General features: G+C 41.8%; 1 protein-coding gene across 1 annotated transcript; it reads left to right on the forward strand.

Moving 5' to 3' along the window:
- Positions 1-203: 203 nt before the first annotated feature.
- ppp2r2ab (protein phosphatase 2, regulatory subunit B, alpha b) lies at positions 204-16,205 on the forward strand. The gene is made up of 10 exons (XM_033646590.2): positions 204-500; positions 2,710-2,778; positions 5,554-5,651; positions 5,885-6,050; positions 9,316-9,428; positions 10,920-11,097; positions 11,573-11,737; positions 12,877-13,046; positions 14,277-14,368; positions 14,544-16,205. Exons 1-10 carry the CDS (start codon positions 494-496, stop codon positions 14,821-14,823), a joined length of 1,338 nt encoding a protein of 445 aa, XP_033502481.1. The 5' UTR covers positions 204-493; the 3' UTR covers positions 14,824-16,205.
- The last annotated feature ends 540 nt before the right edge of the window (positions 16,206-16,745 follow it).

Raw genomic sequence — 16,745 nt, forward strand, 5'->3', positions numbered from 1 at the left:
CTTTTCAACACACGAAATATTAACACTTAAATAAAGTTTGTGCAAATGTAATACTATGCTGTTAACTTCCTGTTTGAGGACAGGCCTACAGTCTTCTTTCCATCCTTAGTTGTGTTTCTTCATCTTCGTGCACGCGCGTGCCTTTGCATCTGCCACTCAGTGTGTGCGCGCATTATAAAAACCCTTTGGTTCACGTGCGGAAAGGGACTGTGGAGGGGTGGGGAAGAAGTGACTTGTGGGATGCGGCAGGAGAGACAGAGGGGGAGAGTGACTGACACACAGAGTGGAACAACAGCGAGAGGAGCGGGAAAGAAACGGAGGAGAGCAATAAAACAACCGGTGTTACGGTTAATTTAGCACCTGACATTCAGGTTTGCGCAGACAGACACACGGACAGACAGCGGAAGAAAAAGTTCAGATCCCACGAACCAGCGCGTGGGAGTGGGAAGCAGGATCGTGACTGACTGAGGCAAGCTCCACTGTCTGTCTCGTCATGGCAGGTAATTCAGTTTAACATTACACACATACACGAACAAGCCGGCGTTTTTACACCCGGACTCTAAACCAACGAGCTCTCTGTCCCGACAGTTGCAGGGTTTCGCTAACCCAGCCCAGTGTAAGCTAACCGTTGCTAGCTAGCTAGTGCTAACGTTAGCTAGCAAGCAAACTCGAGTGTCATCGCCCCTCTGGCCTGTCTTTGCCGACTAAAGCTAACGTTAGCTAGCCAGCTGCTGCTAGCAAACGATAGCTGTTTACCATTATCGCCGGCCCGGGACCAGTCTGGCAAGCTAACGCTGCATACCATGCTAGCCAAACATAGCTATCCGCGACACTAACCCATAACGTTAACGCTAACTTCTTGTAGCCGTAACCGATGCTTCTCATACTTATGCACCGAATTTGCACACTGCTACTCTCAATTATCGGATCTGCTGTTGATATTGAAACATAAAATGAATAGCTATAGGCAAAACTGGCGGTTTTCACTCCAGTGCACACATATCTTAAACATGCCATGACTGGCTTGACAAGCCAGGCTAGCTAACGTTAGCTCAAACTTTGACATTGCCCACATGCAGGCTAGTACTCCAGGCCTGCTGCAGGCTGAACAAGCTTGTAAATATTCTGTGCAGTTTCTGACCAAACGGATTGAAGAGTTAAAAGAGCCAGTAGGGACATGTATATGTTTAAATGCAAATATTCTCTTAAATCAGACCCACATAGTCCTGTTTTTTTGTAGCCTAACGTAACATTTCGCATTTCATTCATCAGCTGATGCTTGTGCAGTAAATGTAGAGTTATTAATAATTATATGCGACTTCAGTCCCTTGTATCCGATTGAGATTGGTGTCTGTTTATTCATAAAGCAAAAAAAGGTCATATGCATTTGGTCCATTTGGGCGGGGAAATGACACAGGTCTTTGGGCAGAGGTTTTGCACATCATCCTTTTGTTGGACCTCACTGACTGGGATGATTTGGACATTAAAACACCTGCTTGCTATGTCATTTTCCTCTGCAAGGAATGAAAGCAGTTTGTGAGAGAGCTACATTTTGTCCTGACCAGTACCAATCCTGTCCTGGCTGTTTGTTTTAAATCATGATTCATCGCAGAATACGTGTATGATGGAGCCAGGGTGACTCATAAATGTCCTTGATTATTCTGCAGAGCTGTTCCACTACATGCTATCAACAAATCAGAGCAATATCCATCCTGTAATGACAGAAATGATCACATGTAGAAGTATGCGGAATCTTACTAGCTATGTTGTGCAATGAGCTATGTTGAGGGACGAACCTGTTGAGGCTAGTGATGGAGGTTGTTATCAAATGAGCCAGCATGTTTTTTCTTGTTGATGTATTTTTATCATACAGTAGGAGCCGGGCGTGAGAGCATCTCCTGCTGGTATATCAGTTGCCCAGTCTTAAAATAAAATATGTTTCAAGATTGTATTCACCTACTGTACTAGAATACGGAGTTAAGTAAGTATTTATGAACACCATCTGCAGTCAAGGTTTTTCTCAAGGTGGGAAAACCACTGAACCAGCCAAGGCTCAAATCTGATTTTTGATTCGGTGCATGCAGTTACACTCATTAACTATTAAAGATCTTTGCCGTCGAAGTGGCCTGTATTTCTTCACTGTATAAACTGTCTGTGGCTTCTTAATATGCCCATAGACTAACTGGTTTTGCAGGTATCATGCCTTGAACAGTTTAGTGATATCTTGCCTATATCTTCTTGTTTAATGTTTGAGAGATTAAAAGGTCTTATTTGGAGCCAGTGTCATTTGTCTTTTGAGACTAGACTTAGAGAAGTTGTGGGAGGATATGTGCACATGTGTGACCACACGTTTATGCAACAGGTCAGCCATCCGTCTGCAGTAGTTCCAACATAATGTCAGTGATCCCACGCTGCCTGAGAGTGACTGTGCTGAAGCAAAACATTTCCTTATAGAGGTGCAACTATTTGCATATACTAGCAAGGAAAGTCTAAATGCCCAAGAATGCACATTATTGCTGAAGCACTCTGTTTCATTATTGCCCGAAACTGTGAAACTTGGCCATCTTAGGTTATCCCAGCCACTTGTACATCACAGTCAATGGCCAGGACAATGCAGTTAAGATCTGGGAAACAGTTTGACATTGAAATACATGTATCAAACCTGCCAGAATTGTACATGAATGTTTATATTTTGCTTTATCTCTGCAGGACCTGGAGGTGACATGCAGTGGTGCTTCTCTCAGGTGAAAGGAGCCATTGATGACGACGTAGCTGAAGGTATGAGCTCTGCCAAGAGCTAGTATCTGTGAGCGTAACACACATATGGGAAAAAATGTAATAGGTATTGAGTAATATACAACAGCTTTCAGTCAGTAAGCAGATAGCAGCTCAGTGTTGTCCTCATTTGTTCCATTCCCACCGGCTAGATATAGCACAGTTAAGCCGTGCCGCGATGTGATGAGCCGTGATGGTACGCATTTCAACTATGAACTGCACAATAATACACTATAATGGATCTTAACTTAACCCTAGCTGTCAGATGACAGGCTCACCATGTGTGGTCCTTGTGTAGATGACTAGAGAGAAAGGGACATTTTTGAAAGGCTCACTATGTTAAACAAATTTGTGGTGCCACACTCCTACATTATGCTTTTACTTGTAGCATACAGCAGCCTGTTTTCTAAATCATTGGCTATATTGGAGCTGTGTTGTGAGGCGACGCTAATGCAAACCGAACACTTCTTCCTCTCGTTGCTTCATATTTAAAGCTTTCCACTGGCAAGCCTCAGGAAGTCTCTTATATTTACAGGAAGTGCAGCCTTATTTGTCACTGAAGTTGAGGACTCTGATTTCGGTTGCTCATGTTCTGGTGCAGGTGTCCCAACTATAGGGACATGGCAACAGAGCCTTCAGCAGGCCAGATGGCTGATAATGGACAGAAGTTCAGAAATGCTGAATAATATATCCATGATTGTGAAGGCTTATCAGACACTATGCAGTAGTTTATACTACACTTGACAGGCTTTCTGGAGAGTTATCGCAGTAGCAATAATTTCCACTTCTGTCTCAATGCAAGGTTTACAGAGGAATTAGCACTTATGCTATACACCCTTTGTGGTATAATGTGCTCTGCATGTGTATTTTACCAGCCAGTGTTGCACATTGCACAATAAAGTTGCACTGCATTCAGTGGCCAGTTTATTAGGTGTGCCTACAGATGGGTGACAGATTAAAGGAAAAAATGAACATCATAGTAGGAGTCAGACCACCATGAGCTTAGAGAACAGCTTCACCGCTCCTTGCGCAGTCTGTCATAACAAAAGGACATATAGCATGAGCACAGACATCACTAAACAGATTTTATTCATGTTATTTTCAAACTCACCATCCATTCAGTGAGCCCTGGTGCCCTGTAGCATCTGCATCTGTGTTTCCTCACCCTTTTTGTTCAGGTTTTTCCTTTAACTCTTTGAAACCTGAGCAAATTGGTTTGACGTCTTTTAAAAACATGGGGAGACAGCAATGAGTAACGAAAGAAGAAATGGCTTGTAAAATAGCAGGAAATTAGTAAAAAGAGAAATTAAATACAAGAAAATTAGTAAAGAAAGAAAGTTAAAAACAAACAAGAGAATGACCTGGGAATAGTGTTTTAACATAAGTTTTAAATGTAAAGATAATTATCAGAATAAACATAGTTTTCCATGTTTTTTTTAAATAATTATCTAAATCCATTATTATTATTATTTTTTATTATTATTTTTTATTTATTTATTTATTTATTTTTTTTTGCAGTTTGTTGGACATTTCTTACCAAGTTGCTCATTGCTTTTTTCCCATGTTTTTGAAAGAAATTACACTAATTTGCACTGAAAAACTTGCAAAAGGTGTCTGAAGAGCAGCACAAGAAAAGTGACGTTGCTCCAGGTTTCAAAGGGTTAATTTGTTCCCCATCGGTAGCTAAGAGAGGTGAGAGGTGTTTCTGTTTTTGCCTGCCCTTCTTAATATAAATAGAGTCGACAAAATAATAGAAACACCTGTCAGGATAAAACAATACAAATCAATAGCACCGCAAACTACAGCCTCTAAAACACAGTGCTGTCGTTGGTCTTCCTGTCAAATTGTGGCTGATGACTGCACCCCAAGAGATGCAACATATTTCCGTCATGCCTGATGCATGTATCTAATCATATATGGTTTCTCTTGATTATATTTTATTGGAAGTTGCATTGAGTCAGCGATACAAATCTGCTGTTACGAACACCCAAAGGACGGCCGTGTAGATGGAATTTAAAGAATGACAGTATGCTTGACTGTAAAACAGTCATGTTCACTTGATGATGCTCTGCAGCATGTTTCGGCCCTTTAACACATTCCAACAGTGGAGTGACATAGAGATGTTACGTTATCGTCCGCCCACAGTCTTACTCTCGCTGTTATTGATTTATGTAACATTCTCATATAGTCAGAGACTTCCATAAGCCATTAATAAATAATGCAGGTAATTGCTTTGCTGTTGCCAAGAGTTTTTTTTATGTTATACATTTTATAGGTTAAATCATTGACTTGATGGATAATGACTAACAGCAGTTTAAAGTATGTCTTCTCAAATAGCCTTGCTGCTAGTTCAAATATATTAGCCCCTATTTTGAGCCTCAGGGAGCACAATATACACAAAGACATCCTACTACCACCTTTGGCAGCATTGTCTTTCTGCTCCAGTGGGCAACAAAGGGTTAAATAAGTGTGTATGTGCGTCTGAGTGAGTTTCAGTTGATAAAGCAACATACTACTGCTGGGGGGAAACATGCTTTGCTGTCAGAGTGAGGCAAAAACTAGGTTACTGATCATTTTCCGTCTGCTCTACATGCTCTGACATCTTTCTGCATCTCAGGCCTCCACGCTCGTCCCTCTCGTGCACTCTGGTCCCATTACGGATTAATCAAGGGTTAGCTGGGATTAACTGAGTGCTTCCTTATTGTCTTTTGGCAATATGTCTGTTCACTAATTTAAAAATAACATTAAATGTCTGTCATGTTTGTGTCTTTTTTGCAGCGGACATCATATCCACAGTTGAGTTTAACCACACAGGGGAGCTGCTAGCCACAGGAGACAAGGGTGGCCGCGTAGTTATTTTCCAGCAGGAAATAGAGGTACAGCTGCAAGTTCATCTTCTGTTGAGTTTTATTCCCATGCATTATCCATTACAGAAAAAAAAGTCAACTCTGAACTCGAGTAAGAGTTTAAAACTTGAGCTGGTGATATGCTTTATGTCCTAAAGTAGCTGTCACTACTAATTCAAAACATGTCTTTGTAGAATGAAACTTACAAAATCTAACATCTGCTCTTTTCATCTTTGTCTGATATTTCACCCGGCTCCCTGCAGAATAAGAATCAGCCTCAGTTCCGGAGCGAATACAATGTTTACAGCACTTTCCAGAGCCATGAGCCCGAGTTCGACTACTTGAAGAGTTTGGAAATAGAAGAGAAGATCAACAAGATTCGCTGGCTTCCTCAGAAGAATGCTGCTCAGTTCCTGTTGTCTACTAACGGTGAGTTTGTCATTTTTATGGAGCACAGATCTTTTATTTATTTATATGTATGTGTATATATATATATATATATATATATATATATATATATATATATATATATATATATAAAAACAGCAGTCTGTCGTGACATTAAACCATTTTAACAAGGAAACTTAACACAGCCCCGCTCACACTTCACAATCAAATGTGAGCCAGAACTGGAATGAAAGTTTATGAAAACGTAATCGCAGTTTCCTCTGCAAGACTGCAAAATTCCTGGTAATTTGAATATGATTACAAGTAATGTTGTGTGCTTTCTATCTCAAACAGAACATCCAGGTTCTCCTCACATTTCTTTAAACATCATATCATGCAGTGTTTCCCACAGCTATGACATACACAAATGGTCAACTGCAGGTGACAAACATCAAACACGTGTGACAGAATTTTGTTTAATTGAATATTTCTTTTAATTTCATACACATTACATCATTGTGTTCTTTTCTAATCACACACAGAGCTAATGCTTATCATTTCTCTTTCTCTGTCTGCTTGTGTGTGTATGTTTGGGTTTGCGTGTCTCTCGCTCTCTGTTAAGACATATATGTGGAATAAGTTCGCTGTGTGTTATAAAAAACACTAGGGTTGGGTACCATTCATAATTGAACCGATACGGTACCGGTACCGGTATCTGGAATTCGGTACCGGTACCAAACAGTACCTTATTTCGGTACTTTTTAACCCTATGGGCCCTCGGCCTGTTCGGGGTATTTTTACTGCCTTTACTTTTAAGCTCATATCACAGTCATTATAAAGGCTACATACACATGCTATATCATGCTATCTCTGTTCTTCTGTGTGCCTGTATTTTATATTAATTTTTATATCAATGACAAAAAACAAATCTGTGCGCCTAAATTCTTACATTTTTACATGTATCTCAGCATAGCAAGTTGGAAAAAGACATATTCTACCATATATGAAGAGGGGAGACTCTCTGGAATCTGGCAATATAAGAACCATGATACTGGGACATTCTGTCACCTCACAGTTGTCCAAAACATGTGGTTTGTGCCAGGCGGACATGATTGCCAGTATTTTTTCATTATTGCAAGAAATTCCATTGACTCATTCACAAGTCAAAAATGTGTTTTATCTGAAAGAAACATGCAATATTTACATCTAAGATCATAGAAAAATAGTCAACCAAGTGCAATGATGTCCTCCAAGATAATATTTGTTTTTGGGCATTGGTGGGGGGGACACGTGTCCCCCTCAATGTATATGGTGACTACGGCCCTGTCAGCATGCATTAGGCTGCAGTTGTCTGGATGCGCAAAGGTGAAGTGGCTGGTCTTGTCATACAAAGTTTGATGGAGTGTCAACTGGACAATATGGAGATATTTGCATCTTGAAAGCTGGACTACAAATGTGGATAGACAGGGAGAAACACACGCAAGCCTAAGACGTGGTAAGATACGATATTCCTCACTATATGAAGTGACTGACAACAAGATCTGTATAATGGATTGTAAAGAAATTCGTCAAGTTTTCATTTTGTAGACAATTGATCTGCATTTAGAGCGTGATGGGATGACAGCACAATGATGTGTGTGGTCCTGCGCTTTCATGTGATATGCGTGGCATTTCTGTGCGAGCCTGCGTTCGCGAGTAATCCATCCAAGAGTAATGTGTGTGCAAAGCTGTATGAAAGCTCTGTTATACATCATTTTATTGTCATTTTTCACTGTGAAAACATTGGATTACCGACAAGTGCTTGGCCTTGTCGGAAAGCTACAGTTCTGCTGTTTCCGCTGATATGTGTGGCTTCTCGCTATGATGCACGGTCGCGGAGAAAATCCACAGAGAAGAACGGGTGTGAATTTGGACGCACTATGCATCGTTCGGGCCCATAGTCTAAACTTCTCAGTTTCAACATTTTATTGAGAACATTTAGGAACAGTGCTGCACGTTAACTTTTGTCTGCACATTGTTTTTGTCGCCATTGTTGCTGAGTCTGAGGTGCGAGTCACGCGCTCTCGCTCCGCCTCCACCTCAGGTACCGAAATTTGGCACCGTTTCATTTTAAGTGAATCGGTACTGGGTAGTACCGACGTGAATCGGTACCAAGTACAAAAAGTACCGAGTTTCGGTACCCAACCCTAAAAAACACAATCACAAACAGTCACAAATTTCATTGTGGGGAGTAATAGGGGTGGGCGGTATGGCCCTAAAATAATATCACGATATTACAGGGTATTTTTGCGTTAACAATATTCTTGACGATATGACAAATTGGTTTAAAAAAAGCAAATAGAAGTGACATGCAGCAAAGGGCCACCGGCAGCAACAGCCTTGTACATGGGGCGCCTGCTCTATCCACTAAGCCATTGCAGCACCAACATATATGGAGTTTTTTGTCGAGCTGCGAGTGTCACGTAGGTTTACATTACCAAAGACGATACCAACTCATATGTGCGCATGGCGAGAGAGGAGAGGGAGAGACGCTGTGCTGCTGCCGGCGGAGTCGCTCAATGAGTTCCCTCTGCAGTGAGGGTAACTCTCGGTAGCATCCAGGGCGCCACAGTTTATTCCACACTACTGAAGCTGCTCCTCTTTTAGGAACCACTGCACAGAGTCAGTAATAATTTTGCTTTTAGCCATGAATTTTTTATGTTATTAAAAATTTTACCTGTATTATCATGAGTGAGATGACAGGGCACATTCCTTGGTAGTAAAATTGGAGGAAATGAAACTCCAGGTGAAATGCAGGGAGTGGGGCAGGAAAATCAAAATGGCTGGCAAGCATGGGATGCAGATTTTAACAGTTATCAGCATCAGATCATATATATTCTTTCCTATTGATAAGACACTGAGGTTGTCCCCATTAGACGTGTCATTCTGACAGGAGGGAAACGCTGTTCATTCGACGGGGGAACAGATTTTGAAACGCCTGCGTTTCGGGGCGCCTCCGCTTCAGTCACAGTAGCAGAACGAACAGGTGCGGGAGGGATAGAATGAAAGGCGATTGTCCACTAGTCAATAGATTGCAGATGGCGACATTCTCTTGGGCTGATACAAAAATAAAAAATGCTGAAATGGGTCAGCAAATATACTTTGAAAAGTCTAAGTGTGGGGAAACACTGCATCCTGTACGAGGCCATTTTTATTGGGGATCAAACCCTCAATAAAATCTGCAGTTTGAACCTTTCTCTGTATGCTAAGTATGTGCATTTGTCTTTGGTGCTGCTGTTATTGACATTGTTGTTTTTCTCTTTGAAAGATAAGACAATCAAGTTGTGGAAAATCAGTGAACGAGACAAGAGACCAGAGGGCTATAATCTGAAAGAGGAGGATGGACGCTACAAAAACCCCAACACTATCACGGCACTGCGGGTCAGTCCTTGAATCACACACAACCTGAGTTTTATTTTAAACAGTTGGATTATTCTGCCACACTAGAGTTTCTACCTCTAGCTGAAAGTTATCTCTACACATGTATTTTATTCTTGATTTATTAAGAGAGTTTTGTGGGTTTGTTTATTGACGTAATGCCAGCATTCTTACATTACCTGTGGTTATTCAGATTGTTATGGTCGTTCAAATGTTCGAGTTGCCCTGAAAATCCACACAGGTTATGTGGCCACAGCTGTCAAGGATTTGGGTGACACTATGCTGGGAGTTTGCTGAGATCACCAAATTATATATTTAATAGAATCATATAGGAGCAGGTTATCCTTCCCAAACAGGAACAGGTGTAACAGAACTGAGTCATCTAACAGGACAAGTGAAATGTCGTCAAGCACTGACTAAGCTAACACAGACAGGAGATGTCTGAACAACCAGAATAACTGAAAACACTTCTGTGGGTGTAACATTATGTGTGGTGGCTTTAACTGCGGGCACTGTTTACCTGTCATAGTTGTACCTCTAAATTCAAAGAGAGGCTAATAGTTTGAAATTCCGGTCTGACAAACTTGGATGCAAAAGAACTAAACATGGGTGTGTGACAGGTCGGGAGTGGCTACCGGTTTGGCTTCCTTTTATGTCGCTAATGGCAAAGATAACGGCAGCTCGCAATCTGTGCTGCTTCAGTTGCTCTTCAAGCTAATGTTTGGACTCATGCACATTCTGGGTGTATAGTTGGCAAGTCACTCAGCCAAAAAGCTCGTGTTTCACACTGCTGTGATTGCTTAAAAGTTAAAGAAAGGCAATTCAGGTTTTAATGAGTGCATTTTAAAAAGGATCTTACAGCCTGTGTAGACTGCTGTATTGATTTAAAAAGAAGCAAATCTGTTTGTTAGACTTACATTAGATTGATGCCTAAAAAAAGTGGCTGGAATTCTTCCTGTACAGAGACAGTGCCAGTGCTTTTATTTCGTCACTGGCTAGATGCTCTGGTCATAAAAGTCCATGAAGAGCTTTGTGACGGACTAGAAATGTGCCACAAGGAACTTTGGGGCAGCAGTAGCTCAGTCCATAGGGACTTGGGTTGGGAACTGGAGGGTCGCCTGCTTGAGTCCCCGTCCGGACCAAAATATGGAGCGTGGACTGGTGGCTGGAGAGGGGCCAGTTCACCTCCTGGGCACTGCCGAGGTGCCCTTGAGCAAGGCACCGAACCCCCCAACCGCTCGGGGCGCCTCACCAAGGGCAGCCCCCTCACTCTGACATCTCTCTCCACTTTGTGCATGTATAGGTCCTGTTTGTGCATGTGTGTCTTTCGGACCTGTGTGTAATTGACAAGCAAGAGTGAAAACACTGAATTTCTCCTCAGGGGGATTAATAAAGTAAATAAACTTAAAACTTAACTTAAAACTTAAGAGCGTCAAAATTCATCCCTGTGTAATGTTAAGTTTAAATATCATATCCTGTGTGTTTTAATCGCAGGTACCAGTTTTAATACCCATGGACCTCATGGTGGAGGCCAGTCCACGGAGGGTGTTTGCGAACGCTCACACCTACCATATCAACTCTATCTCCGTCAACAGTGACAATGAGACTTACCTGTCCGCAGATGACCTCCGCATCAACCTCTGGCACCTAGAGATCACCGACCGCAGCTTCAGTATCCTTAAATTTGCCTGTTCACCTGCCAAATCCATGAAACTCTGATTTGAATATGAGATTGTTTAACAACGGGATCAGCTGTATTTTTGTAAATAGCCTGATATTTTTCCATCCACCTAAAATAACATTTGATGCTCTAAACATTTGATAGGGAGAAGAAACAAGGAAAATATTTTAGAGGAATTAACAGTGGGGTCAGAATAAGGCTGTCACAGGAGACAAAGCTGTGTCTTTCATGTCCTGCTAATGAATGCCATCCCTGATGTTTATTTTGTCTCCACACACTGTTCCATTATCAGTCTAATGATGCTTTTGTTTAGTTTTTTTGTCCCCTGTGTGAATGCTCTATTCAGCAGACGCTGTCACCCAGTTTGACACTTGCCAAAGAAAGTTGCGACGATTTTTCAGAGCGTGATTGTGGAGATACTTTAATGTGAGCTGGAAGCTTTATTCCTTAACCCCGTGCTCTTCAGATATTGTTGACATCAAACCGGCCAACATGGAGGAGCTAACGGAGGTGATCACAGCAGCAGAGTTCCATCCTCATCAGTGTAACACCTTCGTCTACAGCAGCAGCAAAGGAACCATCCGTCTGTGTGACATGAGGGCTTCAGCGCTGTGTGACAAGCACTCCAAATGTGAGTACCTGCTTTGATCATTTTTAATCACCATTCTTTGACAGGTGGTTTAAGGACTGGCGTCATTTAGCTTAGCGTCCTGTTTGTCAGTGAACTACTCTTTATCTAGGGCTGCCCCTGACTAAGAATTTTCCTTTCGACCAATAGTCGTCATTTAAGGCCATTGGTCTGCTAGTCGCCCGCATGCTAACGATATTAATTTAAATATTAAGTTATATATCTTGGGCGGGGCAACACAATGGTTTGAGTTGAAGGTCTGAGAAAGAATCAGTAACATTGTTAACACTGTGCTACATTACAGAGAAATACAAAACCATACTAATGAACCTTCATTAATATAGGCCTATATTTTATCTACAAGTGCACATCACACACTGAGCGAGCCGCCTGTTAATGACACTATGATGAATGAATGATAATGACTTTAGTTGTTCTTTTATCTCAGACATGTTACGATACTTTACATACCTTGACATGTTTCAGCGGAAACTTCTGCCTTCCTCCGAAGTGTCACTTGGTGGTTGTGACGCGTCTTTAGTAGCCCTGGGTAGCCCTGCACTAACATGATCAACTTTTCCGTATTTATCAGACTGAATATTTACAGAAGAAGTGAAAGATATGTCGGCTGTGATTGGTTTGTAACCTGACTCCTGTCTGACTGCTGAGCGTGGCCTCTTCCTGTGTCTGTCCTTTCAAATTAAATTCCCACATGGTCCAGTCATATAGGTTTTGATTTATTTTGACAATTTGCAGCTCCTAACAGAGTTTCTAATTTTTTTTATTCTGCATCTAAGCAACCAAGGAAATCTTGCCGACTAATGACCTTTCTGGTCGACTAATGTTTGATTACTGTTAGGTGGCAGCCCTAAGTAGCAGTGATAACATTAACCAAGACCAGGCGTTCTCAAAGTGGCCAAGGTGCAAAAAGATTTACCGATTCCTCATTTAGGCTGTTGTCTGTTTATAAATAACCTTTCACCACATTTAAAACAGTAGCAACACTTAAACATCTTCTGTGAAAATTTTCATTTTTCTCATATGCTCTCAATCACTCTGGTTTGTTTTCACCCCCCTCATGCACTCAGAAACTTGGCTATGTTGTAGTTGGTCAATATTTCATCTTCCTCTCTCTTGTCCAGTGTTTGAGGAGCCAGAAGACCCCAGTAATCGCTCCTTCTTCTCGGAGATCATATCTTCAATCTCAGATGTTAAGTTCAGCCACAATGGCCGCTACATGATGACTAGAGACTACTTGTCTGTTAAGATTTGGGATCTGAACATGGAGAACAGGCCAGTGGAGACTTATCAGGTAAGACCCACAAACACATGCACAGTTACAAAGTGTCAGGCTTGTTATTGAAGTGTAAACTGGTTATGAGTGACTTTTCATTATCACTGACACCGTTTGGAGGGCCTGTTGCTCTGGAGTGTAGAGCAGCAGTCCCTGTTTTAACTTAGTCTGCGTGTCAAGAGTCTCTTGTTAATGATGTTGTAATATCAGCATTAGACTGGTCATTTATTTTTAGTGCTGCAAAAATGTGACTTTGAAGCCAGCCTCATATATCACACCACCTTATTGAAACTAAACAACATTTGATCACTTGTCTCTAAGGCTCCATCCCAACACACACCTTGCCCCTACCACTTGGCCATACCCCTCTGTTTTGGGCATTCACAACTAAGGGCAGGGTGTCCTGATTCTTGTTAGGATAGAGGTGCAGGGTGAAGTGTCAGGGCTACATGACCCTTCAAATAGAGGTTTTTCCAGAGGCAAGCTCTAAACAGAGTGTTGTGAGAAATTGTTGGCAAGATGGCTGTGCAAGCTGCAAAAGAAACCCACAAATGGATTTTCGATATTACGATAATCACCGTGTTATCTTAGTTTAACGTTGTTTCAGTGACTTATGCTAACATTACATTGTTATTGCTGATTTGTGCGCAACAGTCCTGCATTTTGATGAATTTCCATGTCTCATTCCCCCACTTTGATGGCATATGACACACGAAATTTACCTTATGTCCAGCGTTGACATTGCTGCACTTGTTCAGTGCAGACTGGCATGATAGGAGCACAGGATGCTACTGCTATCCTACAGAGCACCGATAGTGGCCTTTGAAGCAATGTTTTTATTTGATGGCCTGTTTGATCGACTGTTAAACTCAAGTTGGGAACAAATCACGAGTGCCCATACCTTGCCTTTAATAGAACATTAAATATAATTTTCTTCTCATTTCAAATTTAATTCAGTGGCCAACATGCATTTATTCTTAATGGTGACACTGTACTGTAGATATGCTGCTAGTTAAAGAACCAAATCTCTGAACAATGGCCACACCTTTTTTCAGTCTGTCTTGCAGTTCCAAATAGTGGCCACATGAGGGCACCATAAATGCATGATTTTGCTGTGCACTGGCATTTGCTCCACTGTGACAAGCTTCCACACAGTATGAAGCACAGAGATGGCTGACATGTATGACGCTTACACTGGGTGTGTGATCCTTGAAGTCACCCCCTCACATCTGTGTCTCATCGTTACAGGTTCATGAGTACCTGAGGAGCAAGCTGTGCTCGCTGTATGAGAACGACTGCATCTTTGACAAGTTTGAATGCTGCTGGAATGGCAATGACAGGTGAGGAGAGCACCTTTAAATTACTTTAAATTCATTTTAATATCAGCTGCATGCCAGTGGTGAGTGTACCGTTAAACCTAGTACTCTGAGTTTCATTTCAATCTTTTACTAATGGACATTATTCCAGGATTGACTTGTGTTAAACGCTCATATTTTTCTCAACCTCCCCCATCAGTGTGGTGATGACTGGCTCATACAACAACTTCTTTCGGATGTTCGACCGTGGTCAAAGGCGGGACGTAACCCTGGAGGCCTCCCGAGAAAACAGCAAACCCATGCAGGTCCTAAAGCCTCGCAAAGTGTGCGCGGGCGGCAAACGCAAGAAGGACGAAATCAGCGTGGACAGTTTGGACTTCAACAAGAAGATCCTTCACACTGCCTGGCACCCCCAGGACAACATCATCGCAGTGGCGACGACCAACAACCTCTACATATTCCAGGATAAAGTAAACTAACAGCGGGGTGAGCTTACTTGATCTGGCGCGGGTGACGCCACGTGCACCACCCACCGCCTCATCCAGGGTGATCTGCGGTAACGCCGACAACCAGCATCCCTGTCCGTCGCTACTGGGTGACCAGACTTTGCCACTTTGTTCTAGATGTGGACAGAGGATGCCTCGCTCTTGCCCATCATCAGCCTGTCTGTGGCGGAGTAACATCTGCCTTGTTGTTTAAGTGATGTTGTGCCAATTTTTTTTTTTTTTTTTCCCTCCCTTTCGTATGGCTTTTTTTTTTTTTTTTTGCCAGCCCACCTGCCCTTTTCTTCCCCCGGGGTATCATGGGTAAACGAGTTTAATTTCCTTAAAATTCTGAATACAGACACACTTATTTTTATAACTTTCCCCAAATGGCTCTGTGGTAGAAAACGAAAAACACTTATTTAGTATCTCCCCTTATTGTTCTGTGCCATGGTAGTGTTTATTTTTCTAAGAAAAAAATTGCCAGTCTTTTTTTTGTTGTGTGTGCCTGTGTGTATACACCTTTTATTAATTCATCCGTTATACTGTCATAGTATTCTTTGATTCTCTTCACGTCTCCCCTCGTTCATTAAACCAAACATACCCAACAGTCACAAATGTATGCTCACGGTTTTCTTCACAAACCTGCTGCTTGTACCAGACAGCAACAGTAGTCTGAGAAGTACAGTGTGTTTTCTCAGATTGACAGAGGAGTTGTCCTGCTCACTGTTGCTGTGCCTCAGGCTCTGGGTGGTCAAATAGGCCCAAACTCCTGCAACGATTTTCTTTTGGATTGGCTCTGTGTCTTGACATCATCACGTTATCGGTTCCTCTTCCTCCTTTTGTTTGTGTTCAACAATAGTCAGGTATAAGAGATAGCCTATTCAAAGATAATTATTATGATTGTCATATTTATATTTAAAAAAAACAAAAAAAAGTATCACCAGATTTGTTCCGTCCAATTTTGTGAAACAAAGCTGGACCTCACACATCTTTTCTCCAAGTATTGTCTTCCCATGGGGTGTACCACAGCTCTGAAGCAGTACTTCACAACAGGGAAAACCTTTTCTTTTTGTTTGTTTGATTTGACACTGGACTCTTACTGCACCAACTGAAGTACTTGGATGTGTTGTAAGTTTAAAAAGAAAAACATTATTTGAGGCATTAAGTCACTTAAAAGTGTTTGTTTAAACTACTGCGGACATTATTACTGCTACTGTATGTGATGGTACCATAAGCTGCACAAAGGATTTGCAGCAGTTGATGTCTCCACACGTATTTAAAAAATGGACAGCTCAGACTATATTGATGCCTCTAGTAATGTATAACTACAATTTTAATCTATGACGGTGAAGATAATAAAGGAACTACTTTTTGCACCCTTGTGATTGCGTGATTGTTGATGAGATCTCAGCAGTACTATGCTGTGTTTAATCAATGTTGATCCCTCATAGTGACAGCCTATGATGCTCCTTTGCATTAAACCAGGCATGACTTTTAACCCTGAACTGCACTGATTCCCTATTTTGGGCACCTGTTGGATGTTCAGTCATTAAAAATTAAGATAACCTGGCACCCCATCTGTTAGTCTATCCCTGATCTGACTGCTGGACAGTGAAAATCACCCGCCCTGGCACCACTTATGGTTTACTGCAATCAGCTGATGTGGTGTCTGGTTGCCATAAACTAGACTTGGGCACACATCTGCATGTGCTGTGTACGTGGGAGCATGCACGCCTCCCCTGAAAAGGGGCAAACGGAGCCAGCGCCAATCACCACACGCCTTATAGCTTGCATTCTCACTTTCCACTAACAATCCATACTACCAGTTCATGCATGACGTCTCCTGTGCTGGTGTTTTTTAATTTTCTCTGATGGTTATGTAATTCGCCTCCCTCTCCCTCTTTTGTGATCAACGG

Source organism: Epinephelus lanceolatus, chromosome 19 (genome assembly GCF_041903045.1).
Source record: "Epinephelus lanceolatus isolate andai-2023 chromosome 19, ASM4190304v1, whole genome shotgun sequence".
NCBI lineage: Eukaryota > Metazoa > Chordata > Actinopteri > Perciformes > Serranidae > Epinephelus > Epinephelus lanceolatus.

Bases quoted from the DNA above. Each gene is read 5' to 3' on its own strand.
- ppp2r2ab (XM_033646590.2), top strand. The intron at 6,051-9,315 runs GTGAGTTTGTCA...TCTCTTTGAAAG, and splicing joins GTTCCTGTTGTCTACTAACG to ATAAGACAATCAAGTTGTGG. The intron at 11,738-12,876 runs GTGAGTACCTGC...TCTCTTGTCCAG, and splicing joins GTGTGACAAGCACTCCAAAT to TGTTTGAGGAGCCAGAAGAC.